Consider the following 16,137-nt stretch of genomic DNA (forward strand, 5'->3'; position numbering starts at 1 on the left):
CATTTCTCAGGATTCGCTAGTACCGAGCCAGGGAAGTTAAAGTGGTCTGAAACTGGATTATTTCTGCAGTGTGTTTTGGGCCAAAGTCATGTTCAAAATGGAGGGCATTTTGACATTCCTTCTGGACAGAAGATGGGAATGTAGGACATGTCCTGGAAAAGGAGGATCCCTGGCCAGCCTGATTTGGGGGCATAAAAGTTATTTCTTTTGTGGAGGGTTAATGGACCCCCATAGTCTTCCACATTGCTCTCCAATCACTTGTTCTGAAAAACTCTCTGCCTGTGTGTCTGTGTCCTGTGTGTGTCTTCAAGTTGCCTCTTGACTTATGGCAGCCCTATGCATTTCACAGGTTATTATTATTATTATTATTAATTTCTGTGCTGCCTTTCTCTCAGGCTTTCAAAGGGTTTCTTAGGCAAGCCATCTTCTGAGGCCATTTTGCCAGTTCCTTCTTCTGAAATATACTCTACAGCGCCTGGTACTCCCTGGCGGTCTCCCATCCAAGGAATAACCAGAGCTAACCCTGCTTAGCCTCCACAACCAGAAAGGATTCTGGTGCCTTTTGGGGGTATTTGAAGAACTTTGCTGTTGTGTGTAGTGTGCCTTCAAGCCGTTTCAACTCATGACGATCTTATCATGGGGTTTGTTGTTAAGTCCCCCCCCCCCAGAGGGGTGTTTGCCAATGGCCTGTGAGGCTGAGAGAGTGTGACTTGATGAAGGTCACCTAGTGTGCTTCCATTGCTGAGGCAGGATTTGAACCCTGGTCTTCCAGAGTCATGGCCTAACGCTCAATCTACTACATCACACTGTCTCTCTCTGTTTCTCAAGAACGGTGTGTGTTGTTTGCCTTTAAGTCATTTTTGTTAACTTATGGAGTCTTATGGAAACAAATACATTTTTAATTGGCACACATGTATTAACTACTGGGGAAAGTTGACGTTTTTCTTATCCTTTAGTCTAGCTGTCATTTTTGTTTTAAAACTTATGGAGACCCTCTCATGGGCTTTTTTTTTTCTCTTTTCTTGTCCAGTTCCTTCAGAGGGAGGTTTGCCTTCGCAGAGTGCCATCCTCTGAGGCTGAGAGAGTGTGACCAAGGTCACTCACACACTAAATAAGTGGCTCTCCAGAGCCCTAGTCCAACAGTCAAACTCTCTCTCTCTCTCTCCTCTGTTGAACTAGGAGGGAAGCGGAAGTTGTGGGCAGACAGGCAGAGAGAGCAGCAGCAGGAGGAAGAGAACAAGCCTAAAAGAGAGCCCGCCCACTCCGCTTTGCTTGGTTTCATTTCTCTTCACCGCTTCCTGGGCGGCGGACGTCACCCAACGCTCCTGTTTGACGCGCCCGCCCTCCCCCCTTTTTTCCTTTCCCGTTGCTGAAGGCAGAGCTTGGGAGAGGGAGAGGGAGAGGGAGGGAGCCGCCATTTTGGGCTGCGAAGGAGGGAGGGAAGGAGGCAGGGAGGGAGGGAGTGCCGGGCTGCTCCTTTGCGGAAGTGGGTGGCTCCGCTCCCAGCCGGAGAGGAAGGAGAGCCAGAGAGCGGAGTCCGGCGGGCTGCTCCCTGCTCCTGCTCCTGCTCCTGCTCCGCAGCCTTTTCCCCAGCGCCAGCGCCGAGACCCGGGAAGGATGGCAGGGCGGCTCCCGGCCTGCGTGGTCGACTGTGGCACCGGGTGAGAGGGGCAAAAGGGGGGCCGAGAGGGGGACGCCTTTCGCTGCTGACAGGTCGCTTCCAGGAAAGGGAGGGAGGGAGGGAGGCAGGGACCGGCTGGGGCGGCGGCTCCTTTCTTCCCGGGGGGCTGCCTCCTCGCTCCTGGGTCTGAGGGAGGGAGGGAGGCCTGCTTCACCCACCATCATCACGGCCGAGGAAATGAAAGGCCTCCCCTGGGCATCCCTTGCTTCCCAAGGAGACCCTGCGAAGCCCACGATGATGGGGGCCCTGAGTAGACAGGGGCCATGGAGAACCTCCCTCTGTCTCTATCACACACTCTCATAGATGATAGAGCGTGTGTGTGTGTATATATATACATACACACACACCTATACACGTTCACACACATGGACACAGATACACACACACACATACATGCGCACACCCACACATAGACATACACATACATGAATACATGGATACACACGCACATACACACATATATCTGCCCACATACATGCATACACACACATATGTACACACATGCATATATACACACACACATACACACACACACATATATACACACACATGCATGCACACACACACATATATTCACACATAGATGCACACACATACATATGTACACACATAGATGCATGCACATACATATCTAAAATCCAATAGGACCTGCAGTCTAATTTCTGGTTGGGTCCTTATTCAGTGTTCCCCAGTGGTGTGTGTGTGTGTGTGTGTGTGTGTGGAGGAGGAAGGGAGGCCCTTGCCTGCTTTATCCAGTGTTATAACACAAATCAAATAAAGGGTGACTTGGTGGGATCGTCACTCAGTAGCATGCCTTGCCTAGGAAAGCCCTATGAAATTCATGGGAAGGCCCTAAGTCGACAGGGGATTTGGAGCCACACACACACACACAGATATTTAAAACCAAACAGGATTTGTGGTTTAATTTCTAGTTTGATCCTTGTTCAGTATTACATGTGTGTGTGTGGAGGAAGGGAGGCCATTGCCTGCTTTTCCCAATGTTACAACACAAATTAAATGAAAGGTGAATTGGTGAAACCACCTCTGAGTAATATCCTTTGCCTAGGAAAACCCTACAAAATCCATGGGGTCATCACAAGTTGACAGAGGACTCGAAGCCACACACACAAATACAAAGTGTGGGTTTTGCTATTCCTGCTTTTCGCCAGTGTTTCCTTTGACTTTCTGCTCATCTCATGGGCATCCCACTTTCCCCACCCCTCTCCATTGACTGTTACCTTTGTTGCACCCTTCCAGTTGTGACCTGTGTGTGTGTGTGTGTGTGGGGGGGGGGGGGGGGCTTTTGGTTGTGCGGGGTGAAGAGGACATATCTCCCAGTTGTCTTTTTGACGGGTGCATTTGCCCACTCCTTGTTTGTTCTGTCTTTAAGGCATCCACCTTCAAAAATGTGGCTTTGTGGGAGGAGAAGGGCGTCACGCCCTAAACAGCAGCTTCTAGATTTAAGTATGTGGGGTTGGCCCTTACTCCTGCGTGCCTCAGAGGCCTTGGCCTCTCTCCTTCGGTCCCCTTTTCCGTTCTGGAAGGGGGCTTGCATGGTCTTCCCCTCCCTGAGGGTGCCATGGCTACTGTGCCTGTTTGTTGTTCACATGAAGGACACCAAACATCTTCCGCTGAGGAAAGAGGGTGGCCTCTGAAAATGGGTGTTTGCACCCCAAGATTACAATTTCCTTCCTTCTCCTATCCTTCGGAGATAGATATCTATGTCTCTATCTGTAGATATATATATTTCCATTCATTGCAATGACCTAGAAATTTCACTGTTCAGTTCTTTTGGGAAGCAGCAGTGCTTCCTCCTTCATTTCAAAAGGAAAGCATGGACTTTCATACAGCTCAGGCACAGAATCAAGCTCAGTCTATTCATTAAAAATATATTTTTTGTTCAAATAGAAGCTGGGTTTCAGATAATTTGAAAGGATCCCCCCTCCCTCCCCCCTTGTCTGTAGTGTGAAGATAGATGTTTTAGAGCGGTAGCTTTATTAAGCAATGTCATGCTTTTTCCATATGTGTCATTTCTTCAGCCTTACTTCTCTCTGTGTGGGTGAAAAAAAAGAGGACGCTCTCTCTAGTGAGCAAGCGCAAAGGAACTTCCTTAGTTTTGTCAAAGGCTCTTCCTCCTTTCAGGCTTTTATACCTTATAAGGCAGTTTTCAGTGTCAAACCTGAACCAAATCCTTTTTAGAAACTGCTTTTCTTATTTTACAATTGACAGTTGGTGGTAAGAAGAAAAGATAGCAATGCTTAATATCTAATGTATGCTTATAAAAAAGAGTTTTCTGAAATAGTTCAGAGATTGTTTCTGCTGGACTTTCCAGCAGACAGTTAACAAAGCATTTGGAGAATGGAGATATAACTGTAGGAAGCCAAGACTTCCTGGAATGATAATTTTGTATCCTTCACGTTGGTGCCTTAAGAAGCTGGTGTGAGGGAAGTTCTTTTTCTGATGGCCCTTGTCTTCATGTCTATGCAAACGACTTTGAAAAAGAACTCGGCAGTATTTCAATATATAGATTTTACTTGAAGTATTTAGGAGTGAAATTATAATCTAATTATAATCTTTGCATCCCATATAATCAATTGTTTATCAGATTGTTAATTCCATTTTCCTTATTTATTTGGGAAGTAAGAAGTTACAGTCTGTATATGTTTATTGTTGTATCACCCTGTAAATGGTGAGCTTACTTTTCAATCTGAAAAGGCACATATAGTTGGGAAAAGACAAGAAAGAACTCACAGGGGTCAATTTAAATAAATAAAGGACAGCTATTTGACAAAATTTAAAACTAAAGCTGTAATAAAGCTTCACAAGTTTCTGTGATGTTGTACTTATCTGGAACCTGCCATTCTTTGGTGAACTTATAATGATTCAATATCATACAGTACTTAATTCCAAATTCTGCAAAGAGGTGTGTCAGTGTACACCTAATTGCCTCTTTGACTACAGATTGCAGCTTCTTTTAAACAGTAGGTATAATTACACAGTTGGTTAGCAATATTTTAATAGTTCTTTAAAGTGACAAATTTTTAAGCATGTGGATTCCAATGAAAATTGGAGGATGTGAGTTCTGATTGCAGTTCTGTTGGAATTGCATGCTTTAGTACATAGTCCTTTCTCCTGGCTGATGAAGCCTGGTTAGTACATGGATGGGCACACCTGGAGAAAGGGGAGGAGCATTTTTAGGGTCCCTCAGTCTCACCCGGGGTATGCACAGACTGTTTCCTGAAACAGAAAGTGATTTTTTTCCAGCACCACCCAGTTGGTTTATGATCCCTTTTTTGGATAGTTATAAGCTTGGTAGATGAAGGGAATGTGGTGGATATAGCATGCCTTGCTTTCAGTCATGCCTTTGACAAGGTTCCACATGATATTCTTGCAAACAAGGTAATAAAATTTGGACTAAATGATGCTAATCTTGGGTGGATATATAATTGGTTAAATGACCAAACCCAAAGGGTTCTCATCAATGGCTTTTCTTTATCCTGGAGAGAAGTGGCTGGCAGGGTGCCACAGGGCTCTTCCCTGAGCCCAGTGCTGTTCAACAGCTTTTTGAATGACTTGGACGATGGAATAGAGAGCATGCTTATTAGATTTGCAGATGACATCAAATTACAAGGGTTTGTTGCTACCCCAGAGGACATGGTCAGAATTCAAAATTCAGGATTAGAGAAGTGGGCCAAAACTAACAAAATGAATTTCTACAAAGAGAAATGTAAGATACTAAATTTAGGTAGAAAAATATTAAATGCATAGATACAGGATGGTTGACACCTAGTTTGATGGCAGTACATATGAAAAGGATCTAGGAGTCTTAGTGGATCACAGGCTGTACGTGAGTCAGCAATGTGATGCAGCCACTAAGGGGCTGTACAGACATCAAGGCCAGCCTGTGGGCAGAGTTGGGGCATGGCATCCATATGACGCATGCCCCGACTCCATTCCCAGGCCGGCGTGATGCCGCGCACCACGCCACATGGTCTACATGACGCAACCCCAAAGGAGCGCTGAAATGCTGCGGCGCCGGCAGCTACGTCGCCCTTTCTATGGCGCAGAAGGGAGCAGCTTTTTGTTGCTCCTTTTTGCACTGTGGAAAGGTGTGATTCAGGCCGCGGTGTGCAAGGTAGAATGTGTTCAAAGATCATTGTTGTTAATTGCCTTTGACAAATAGCAACCCTATGAATGAGACATCTCCAAAACCCCCTGTTCTCAACCTTTCTTCTCAGGTCTTGCATGTTCAGGCCCAATGACCTCCCCTGATTGAGTCTAACCATCTGGCATGCAGTCTTCCTCTCTTTCTACTGCCTTGTGCTTTTCCTAGCATTATTGTCTACATGAGTCTTACTCCTTTTACAACACCGAATTATTTTCTCCAGGGTCTTGTGAGCATATTCACAGATCTAATCTCATGATGTGGCTAGTACAACAGCCTCAATTTCATCATCTTGGCTTCCAGTGGGGAGTTTATGCTTGATATGTTCTAGGACTCACTTGTTTGTCTTTTTAGCCGTCCATGGTATCCTTAGCACTGATCTCCAGGAACACATCTCAAATGAGTTGAATTTTCTGTCTGCATGCTTCAATGTCCAGCTCTCATACATGTACATTGTGATGGGGAATACAGTGGCTTGTATGATTCTAACTTTAGTGTTCAGTTCAGTTATATATCTTTAAAATTTAGGAACTTGTTTAGTTCTTTCACAGCTGCCCTTCCCATTCATAGTTCTTTACCCCACTCTACCATTCTGATCAATGTTTGATCCAGGGTATTGGAAATCTTTGGCGGGTTACACACCGCCATGAAAGTACGTGCGGAGCTTCCGCACCTCCCTAATCCTAATACGCGCTCTGCGCGTAAAAAATGACGGCGGCCGTTCCGGAGCTCCTTCCTGGTTTGCGGCGCCGCTTTGCTTCGCTGGGCGCAGTGAAGCAAGGGAGAAAGGGGCCAAGCGGCCACTTTCTTCTCCTCCCCGCTTGAAGCCCCAAGGACACCCCATTTCAGGCTGCGGGGAAGCGGCGTTTTGCCGCTTCCCCGCAGCCTGGAAAGTGGCGGATCGGGGCCTCAGCGGCTGCCGTTCTGGATGCTGAGGCCCCGATACCCCGGGGAAAGGGGCGGGTACAGCCCGCCCCAAATAGGCGGTCTGTAACCCGCCTTTGCTTATTTCAATTCCCTTGTTATTTAGGTTGAATTTATGTAAATCCTTTGTGGTCTTTTTTGTTTTCTTTATGTTCAGCAGTAAGCCTATTTTTGCACTTTCTTCTTTAACTTCCTTAATAATTGTTCTAAATCTGTGACATTTTGCACTAGTAGTATGGTGTCATCTGCATATCTTAGACAGTTGATGTTCCTTCCTCCTATTTTCATGCACCTTCTTCTGTGTCTAAACCTGTTATTTGTATGATATTTTCTGCATACAAGTTGAACACATAGGATGATAAGATGCAGCCTTGCCTGATTCTTTTGGCAATTAGAAACCATTCTTTTTCTCCATATTCTTTCTAAAAGTAGCCTCTTGTACTTGCTGATTTCTCATCAGGACTATCAGATACAGTGGCACACCCATTTCTTTAAGAGCATTCCTTAGCTTTTCGTGATCTATGCAGTAAAAGAATTTGCTACAGTCTATAAAGTACAAGCTGATTTTCTCCTGGAATTCTTTGGTTTGCTCCATTATCCATTGTATCCATTGCGATGTGGTCCTTAGTGCCTCTTCCTTTCCTGAACCTCACTTGCATCTCTTGGATTTCTCTCTCCATATATAATTGCTGCATAATTTTGTTTGCATGGGAAATTAATGCTATGGTCCTATAGCTGCTGTAGACTTGTGTGTCTCCTTTTTTTTGTGAGATTCTACCTGAACATTAGGAAGAACTTCCTGACAGTAAGAACTGTTTAACAGTGGAATACACTTCCAGGGAGAATAGTGGGGTCTTTTTCTTTGGAGGTTTTTAAACAGAGGCTGGGTGGATCTCTCTTGGGTGTGCTTTGATTGTGTGTTCCTGCATGGCAGGGGATTGTAAATTCAGGGCCTTGTGTGCATTTGTACAGGTCCAGTTTCCACATGCATTCAGGTCATCTGATGTGAATTATATCCATGCTACTCTCCTCTGCAATTGTCTCTTTTGTAGATGAGGACTGTTGTAATGTAAAGAGAGGCCATATAGTTGTTTTATGAGTAAGATGTACAATGCTGGTGTGATTGAAAACTACTATACATTTCTTTCTTTTTTGCACACATAGCCTAGAAAATTTGGTTCTAGCTGTAAAGATTTAGTTTCTCATTACTCCTATCTCATTCCAGCATTGAATTACTCTTCATACAACAACGTACTTACACTAATTGCTGCAGTAAACATTTAAAAGTGAAAAGGAGAAATGTAGATGTCCATTTAGACATGGAGCTGCTGTGTCTGGTTCATGTCCCTAAGATGCTCCTGACTGTTGAGAACATACATCCACTTTCCTCTGTAGCAAATATTAGAGTACTAAGTGGTACTGTTTACCATAAATATTATTTGGGTTTTGAAAGCTAAATGTGTGTGCAGGTTCTTATAGAATTGAAATCTTAGAATGTGGTACAATGATAAGTTAGAATTCTGCAAGATTGTTTTATGTGTTGGAATATGAATCAGAATGGTTCTGTTGAGACATTAACCAAATTAAGATTTGCACTACTTGTGGTTTGAGCTTTCAGATATATTGGCTTAGCACCACCTGCAGTTAAGATTGGTTAGTTGGAACACCAGGACAATCTATATTTACTGTATATACTTGACTATAAGTTGACCACATGTATAAGTCAAGGGCAGGTTTTGGGGCCAAAATTGTGGATTTTGATATGACCTGTGGATAAGTTGATGGTAAAACTTAAGGACATGTAACAAAGAATGTAAAGGATGGAGCAAAGGAAAACAGTGTCTAGGAACTTACAAAATTCCAGCAGGCATGACTGTGCTCACCCTAAAGACTGGATGGATGAAAATAGAGGGAGCTTAGTGCTTGCCTTTCACCAGGGGATGGTTCCTTTTTTTAAAAAAAGAGATCAGGTACAGTATTTACATTGACTTGTGGATAAGTCGAATCAGGTTTTTGGGGTCAATTTTTTGACTAAAATATCTAGTGGTATATGTGTAGAGTAGTACAAAACATAATTTATATTTCTGCCTTACTGCAAAAGACAGTTAGATGTGATGACTATTGTAACTTGGATGAGACTAGATGACATGTTTTTAGAAAAGGTACAAGTTGTGAAAAATCTTTTTCTCATGAGTGAGAGTATGTGTCTTCAAGTCACTTGTCAACTGAAGGCTATGCCATTAATTTCATAGATTTGTCATAGGCGAAGAATACTCCAAGGCCATTTCCCCTCTCTGAGATACATGCTATGGCACTCTGTAGTCCATCCAGGTACTAACCAGAGTTGACACTACTTAGCTCCCAAGTCAGATGGGATCTGGTGCCTTTAGGGTATTTAGGTATACCATATGATTTTCGCAATTTATGTTGCATTTAACTTGTTATTCAACTGGTGGTATATACATGTATAATTTGTGAGTCTGATTCCTAACATAGGGGAAATCGTATTTTTGAAGGGGGAACAGGCTAATCCCACAGAATACCTGTTCTACTTAACTTCTAGTCTGATCCTTATTCAATATGTAGATAAAATGTGCTGCCTCTCTTTGCTTAAAATAAACACATCATGAATTTACTATGCAACACTGACATGCAAGCAATCGCATTGGTGCAATTACACACACACACAGAGGAGTTCTCAGCTTCGTAGGCAGTATCACATTTAAGCCATTGATGCTGTTTTCAGAATTACATCTCCCATATTTACTATTTTAAAAAAAGAAAAAGAAAGAAATTATGTATCTCTTAGCCATTAACTAGTTCTGAGAACATTTGTTAATTAGTGTGTGATGTTTTAGAGTCTATGACTTGGTTTTGCAGATAATTTTCAAAGTTCATTTATTTATTTAATTCATATTCATTCTTCCTGGGACCCTAAGTGGCTTAAAACAAAATTAATCAAAGCAAGGTATAGGGAGATAAACCTCAGCTGTATAGGATTTTATAAATCATAACCAGTACTTTGAGTTGGATCCAGAAACAAAGACATAGAACTGGGTGCCCTGAGCACCAATTACACCATTTTGACAAGGACGTTGTGTATTCTGTGAAATTAGCCCCAATCAGCATTCTGACTGATGCATTTTGGACCTGGAGAAATTTCTGAACCGTTTGCAAGGGCAGCCCCATGTTGAGTGTGTTATAGAGGCATACTTTAGTTAACAAAGCCTCTGAGAAAAAAGCTCCTTTTTACAAAGTCTTTTTATGCCCACTCAGTCCCACCCCCTTTCTTCCTCATCTTCGGACTGAGTATTTTAGCAGCATTAGCATTAGGAGGATGGTGAAGAAGAGTTGGAGAATCAGACATGGTATTGGTTTGGATTAGCATTTCTGCAGTAAACAATGCAATAAAACTTGAGCTGGGAGAAAATGGCATTCTGGTTAAACAATTCTACTGTAGACCTATGTGCCTGGCTACCATGGACCAGGTAAATAACAGCTGCTCTGAGAATGCCTTGGCGAACATGCATGAACAGCAAAACAGACAAAGAAAAAGTATGCATATTGTTAGTTTTGGGTGAAAAAAATTGCTAAACCACATTAAACTGCTGTTTTCTATGGTATAGGAACCTGTCTCCATTCTTCCCATGTCATTTCTGCCTCTGGTTCCAACTTTTCCATGAAAGAGGTAATGCCTAGAAACACATCCACTTTGTTAACTGAAGTATACTTTTAGTATCCCAACTGGAAGGTAATGAAGACATATATTCCTACAGCAGTATTTAACATTTCCAGGAACAAGGCAGTGCTGGCACACTAGATTTAACAGTGCAGATGCATTCATGGCTATTGCTCAAACCTGGGCATCCAGACTCAGGGCTGAATCCAGATAATACATCCAGGCTACAAACCTGAGATTTCAGTGGAAGTGTAGTCCCATTCAATACAGACTCAGTTCCTATTTCCTGGTCTGCCTTTGGACAGACCAGGATCACTTTTGCCTTGTCAGGACTGTTTGTTTACTCTTATCCTCAGTCTGTTACTGAGAACAAACACTGTTTTACTACTGAGTCAGCTTTCTTACAATTACATGGAAAGAAGAGATAGAATTGGGTGTCCTGAGCACCAATTTGTTTTATTTTGCTGGTTTTTCACGTAATCTTATTCTTCAGTATATCAAAACCCTGTATAAATCACATTAAAATAACGTGGTCCTGTATGGCACATGTTCCACTGATCACATTGCTACTCACATGCATGGAACTGGAAAGAAATGTGGCCTTTATTGTTACATAGTAGACAAGAGAGGGCTTCCTCCATAGCTGTTCTCAGGCTGTGTAAGTACAGTCATCCCTCCATATGGAGCCCTGGTGGCGCAGTGGTTAAATGCCTGTACTGCAGCCATTCACTCGAAACCACAAGGTTGCGAGTTCAAGACCAGCAAAAGGGCCCAAGCTCGACTCAGGCTTGCATCCTTCCGAGGTCGCTAAAATGAGTACCCAGACTGTTGGGGGCAAATTAGCTTACTTGCTAATTAGCTTACTTGCTGTTCACCGCTATGATCTTTGGAATAGCGGTATATAAATAAAACAAATTATTATTATTATTATATTTGCGGCTTTGATTATTCACGGACTTGATTAATATATTCTCTCTAGGAATATCTAAGTCCTCCAGTGCAACTCTATGGTCAAGTTTAACTAAAAGTTGCACTGAAAGACCCAGAGATTCCTAGAGAGAATACTTTACTTGGTATTTGTAGCTCCTCCAGTGCTGGACATTGACCACAGAATTGCCCTGGAGGACCTAGAGATTCCTAGAGAGGTGTTCTCTCAGGTAAAAACAGTGTTTTTGCTATTTGCGATTTTTCCATATCCACAGGGGTCTTGTGCCCCTAACCCTAGTGAATATGGAGGGACACGTGTACATTTAAAGGGATGTTAAGCTGCCCTCTCCATGCTATCTTTTGGATGGCAGGCTAAGCCCAATTTAAGTTTTTGCTGAGGAAGGGACTTTTAATGGGAGATGCTGAATTTAATCATACACTTTTAAAATAGTTTTAAATGATTTTCAATTCAGTTGACTTTTAATTTCATTTGCCTAATTATTGTTTAACATTATGATTTACTTTTGTTTTTGTTTTTATGTGTACAGTTGGCCCTCCACATTTGCAGATTTGATTATTTATGGTTTTGATTAATATAAATAATAATAATAATACAATTTTATTTCTATCCCACCTCTGCTGTAGTATCGAGACAGCTTACAACTACAATAAAACTTGTACAGTATCAATAAATCCCACTATTCTCTCCCTCCCTTACACATATAACATAATAATTGTAACATAACAATACAATATAAAGTTAAATCATTAAAACAGTTAATTAAAACCAGAGAAGGAAGAAATGGGATATCTTGCGGTAATCAGTAGGGAGCAATTCAAGAGAATCTCTTTAGGAATCTCTAGGTCCTCCAGTGTAATTCTGCCAAAAATTGACCATAGAATTGTGATGGAGAACCTATATGTTCCTAGAGAACCCACTTCTCTAGACATTTGTAGGTCCTCCAGCATGATTCTGTGATCAACCTCTGGCAGATGTTGACCATAGAGTTGCACTGGAGGACCTGGAGATTACTAGAGAGGTGTTATTTTAGGTAAAAAGAATAGTGTTTTCTTATTTGTGGTTTTTCCACATTCATAGGGGTCCTTCACCCCTAGCCCCAGTGAATGTGGAGGGACCACTGCACATTTTAATTGTCTTGTTATGGGTTCTGGATCCCAGTTAAGGAAGAGAGGCAACAACATATTTATTTATTTATTATTTAATTTAGTATCCTGCTCTTTTCCCAGGACTGGGACTCAGAGCGGCTTCACAGCATTAACATATAGATTATATATAAATAAAGAAATGTATAGCAGAGATTATGGGTATTGAATTAAATATTCCTAAAAGCAGTTTTTTCATGCCTCTGTGAAAACAAGCTTGTCTTTTGTTCACTGTGATGAGCAGTGTGTTTTGTTAGGCCTAATATTTAAATTTACCACAGGAAGAGATTAAATATTCACCTTGTGAATATGATAAGATACAACATGATCTGTACACAGGAAGATTTACATATTTCCAAGAGATGATATAACAGACCTGAGAGAAAACATACTGGGTAAGATCTGGTTGTGCCTATCTGTCAGCCAGACAGACTTTCCCATCCCTCACATCTGCTCTGCAGAATTAGGGCTCCTGCCATATTTTGGAAATTACAGGTGTAGGTGGAGTGGGTAAAAGGAAAGTAAGGACACACTGGACATCTCTGTAGGGAGAAACTGGTTCAAGACACCCGGAGACTGGAAAAACTCCAGATCAGGAGAGCACATCTACTCTGCTCACTAACCTTCCTCCTATGCTGCAGAGACACAAATACCATACCATACGTTGTCACAGCAAAAAGGAAGTAAATGCCATTCAACAACAGAACAATACACAGATTAACATGCAAATCACCTCCTCTCAATCAACTTTATATGTACCCCACTCTCTTCCAATCCAACATCCTCTGAAGATGCCAGCCACTGCTGCTGGAAAAACATCAGGAATAAACTATTCTGGAACACAGCCTCATAGCCCAAAAAACCCACAAAAAACTAAGTAAGGACAAGAATTCATTATGTGCATAGCAGACCACATGTTGTAATCTTTCACCAGAGCTAGAGCAGCAAGTGTCATCCTGTTAAACAGCTGTCTCCCACTGGATGCACCATTGGCGTCTGAAGCTCAATATGTCCAAGACCGAGCTTCTTGTTTTCCCTCCTAAGCCCCACCCTTCACTACTCCTTTTCTATTTCTGTCAATAACGTCTCTATCCAGCCGGTCCAGGAAGCCCGCAGTTTTGGTTTCATCTTTGACTCCTCTTTGTCATTTATCCCTCAGATCCAGACTACAGCCAAAGTCTGCAGATTTTTTTCTCTACAATAGCGCCAAAATCCATCCATATCTCTCAGCTTCTACCGCAAAGACACTGGTCTCACGACTAGACTACTGTAACCTCCTCTTGGCAGGGCTTCCCCTCTCTCATCTCCACCCATTAATTTCTGTTCAGCATTCAGCTGCACACATTATTTCACTTGCTCGCCATTATGATCATGTCTCCCCTCTGTTGTCCTCCCTTCACTGGTTCCCTTTTCCTTTCTGCATCAGGTACAAACTTTTGCTACTCACTTTTAAAGCCCTGCATGGGCTGGCCCCTCTTTATCTAACCGATCTTCTCTCTCCTTACATCCCTACTCGCACTCTCCGCTCTGGTAGCCAAAGTCTCCTCTCTCAACCCAGGATCTCCTCTGCCCCATCCCGTATCCGTTTCTTCTCTCTTGCTGCCCCTCATTCCTGGAACCTTCTTCCTCTGCATGCACGGCTCATCACTTCCCTAACCAGCTTTAAGGCTGAGCTGAAAACCATATTGTTTAGGGAAGCGTTCTCAGGGAATTTGTGATTGTCATCTGGCTGTCTGACAATATTTGATGTGATGTGACTTGTTCGATATTTGATGTTTTTAATTTGTTTTTTTTTTTCTATATGGTAATTTTATCTATTCCTCTTTTAATTGTTATTATTTTAGAATGTACGCCTTGGGCAGGCTTTTATATTCTCTTTAATTTTACCGACTTTGTACAGCGCTGTGTATAATTACAGTGCTTTAGAAACAAAGTTTAATAATAATAATAATAATAATAATAATAGCCCAAGATACTGACTTCATATACAAGTTTGAAATCATATACCTTAGTTGTCAGTTATCCAAGAACTGCTTAGGTTTTGTTTTCATATATAGTGTGCTCTTGCCTTACATAGGGGATCCATTCCGGACCCCACCCCCTGCATAAGTAAGTCAAGTTCCGTGTATGCTCGAGCCCCATTGAAAATAATGGGGTTTGTGCACACGGTAGTGTGCATGCCATGGGTGTGCACACCATTTCCTGTATGTTGCGCGGCTTTCAGCATAAGCTAAAAGCTGAGTATAGCTCGCCCACGTATGACACAGGCACACTGTACTCAGGACTCCATATACCATTAGCCCTTGGTATCCACAGGTTGTTTAGCCACAGACTAAACATGTGCAGCTTGCAAATATTTAAAAAAAAACATAAATTCCAAAAAGCAAACCTTGATTTTGCCCTTTTATGTAAGGGACACCATTTTACTATGCCAGGGGTCGGCAACCTCCGGCCCGTGGGCCGGATGCGGCCCGCGGAGGCCTGGCAACCGGCCCCTGGCTGCTGTTGCCGCTGCTGCCGCTACCGCAGCAGCCGCCCGTCACAGCTTTTTGCCGCTCTGGGCGCCGCCATTTTGGGCGGCAAAATGGCGGTGCCCATAGCAGCCTCTGGGGCTATGGGCGCCGCCATTTTTTCGCCCAAAATGGCGGCGCCCAGAGCGGTGAAAAGTCGCGACGGGCGGCCGCGGCGGCAGCGGCGGCGGGCCTCTAGGAGGCCCGCTGCCATCTCTAGGGCCCTCCAGGAAGGCTCCAAGGGCGGCAGGGGGCCTCTGGGAGGCCCGCTGCCGTCTCCGGGGCCCTCCAGGAGGGCTCCGTGGGCGGCAGGGGGCCTCTGGGGGGCCCTTTGCCGTCTCCGGGGCCCTCCAGGAGGGCTCTGAGGGCAGAAGGGGGCCTCTGGGGGGCCCTTTGCCGTCTCCGGGGCCCTCCAGGAGGGCTCCGAGGGCGGCAGGGGGCCTCTGGGAGGCCCGGTGCTGTCGCCGGGGCCCTCCAGGAGGGCTCCGAGGGCGGCAGGGGGCCTCTGGGAGGCCTGGTGCCGGCGCTGGGGCCCTCCAGGGGGCCCTCCAGCGCTGGCGGCCCCCCCAGCTTTTTTGCCGGTCTCTGATGGGGCCTGGGGCCCTGTCAGGGGCCAGCAAAGATGGGGAGGCCTGGCCCCCGGAGGGTGGAAGCTCTGCCCCCAGCATGCGGCCCCGCCCCTGGAGGGTGGAAGCTCCACCCCCGACACACGGCCCTGCCCCGGAGGGTGGAAGCTCCACCCCCGGCACGTGGCCCCGCCCCGGAGGGTGGAAGCTCCACCCCCAGCATGTGGCCCCGCCCCAGAGGGTTGAAGCTCCACCCCCGGCTTTGGCCCCCCCAGACGCCTGAGGGACAGCAACCTGGCCCCCGGCTCAAAAAGGTTGCCTACCCCTGTACTATGCCATCATATTTAATGGGACTTGTGCAACCATGGATTTTGGCATCCACAGAGGGTCTTGGAATCAAACCCCAGTGGATAACAAGGCCCCACTATACTGTGTAATATATTAAAGTGGTAAACAAATTTGACTTACCGTACTTTGGTATGAGCTGTTATAGTTTTAAATCCACTACTATATATGCAGTG

The 16,137-nt window shown here is 44.2% G+C and overlaps 1 protein-coding gene across 2 annotated transcripts in view; it reads left to right on the forward strand.

Annotated features, from left to right (window-relative positions):
- The first annotated feature begins 1,474 nt into the window (after positions 1-1,474).
- Positions 1,475-16,137, forward strand: part of LOC149313919 (actin-related protein 3) — a 66,093-nt gene continuing 51,430 nt past the window's right edge. For both annotated transcript variants that reach the window (XM_089520158.1, XM_089520157.1), the window contains exon 1: positions 1,475-1,661. Coding sequence is in view for 1 of the 2 variants with exons in the window: in XM_089520157.1 (XP_089376283.1) it covers positions 1,618-1,661 (44 nt within the window). In the remaining variant the exon portion in view is untranslated. The remainder of the gene's footprint in view (positions 1,662-16,137) is intronic.

The sequence above is a fragment of the Sceloporus occidentalis genome, unplaced genomic scaffold, assembly GCF_023333645.1.
Source record: "Sceloporus occidentalis isolate IW3139 unplaced genomic scaffold, rSceOcc1.0.p SCAF_4, whole genome shotgun sequence".
NCBI classification, from domain to species: Eukaryota; Metazoa; Chordata; class Lepidosauria; order Squamata; family Phrynosomatidae; genus Sceloporus; species Sceloporus occidentalis.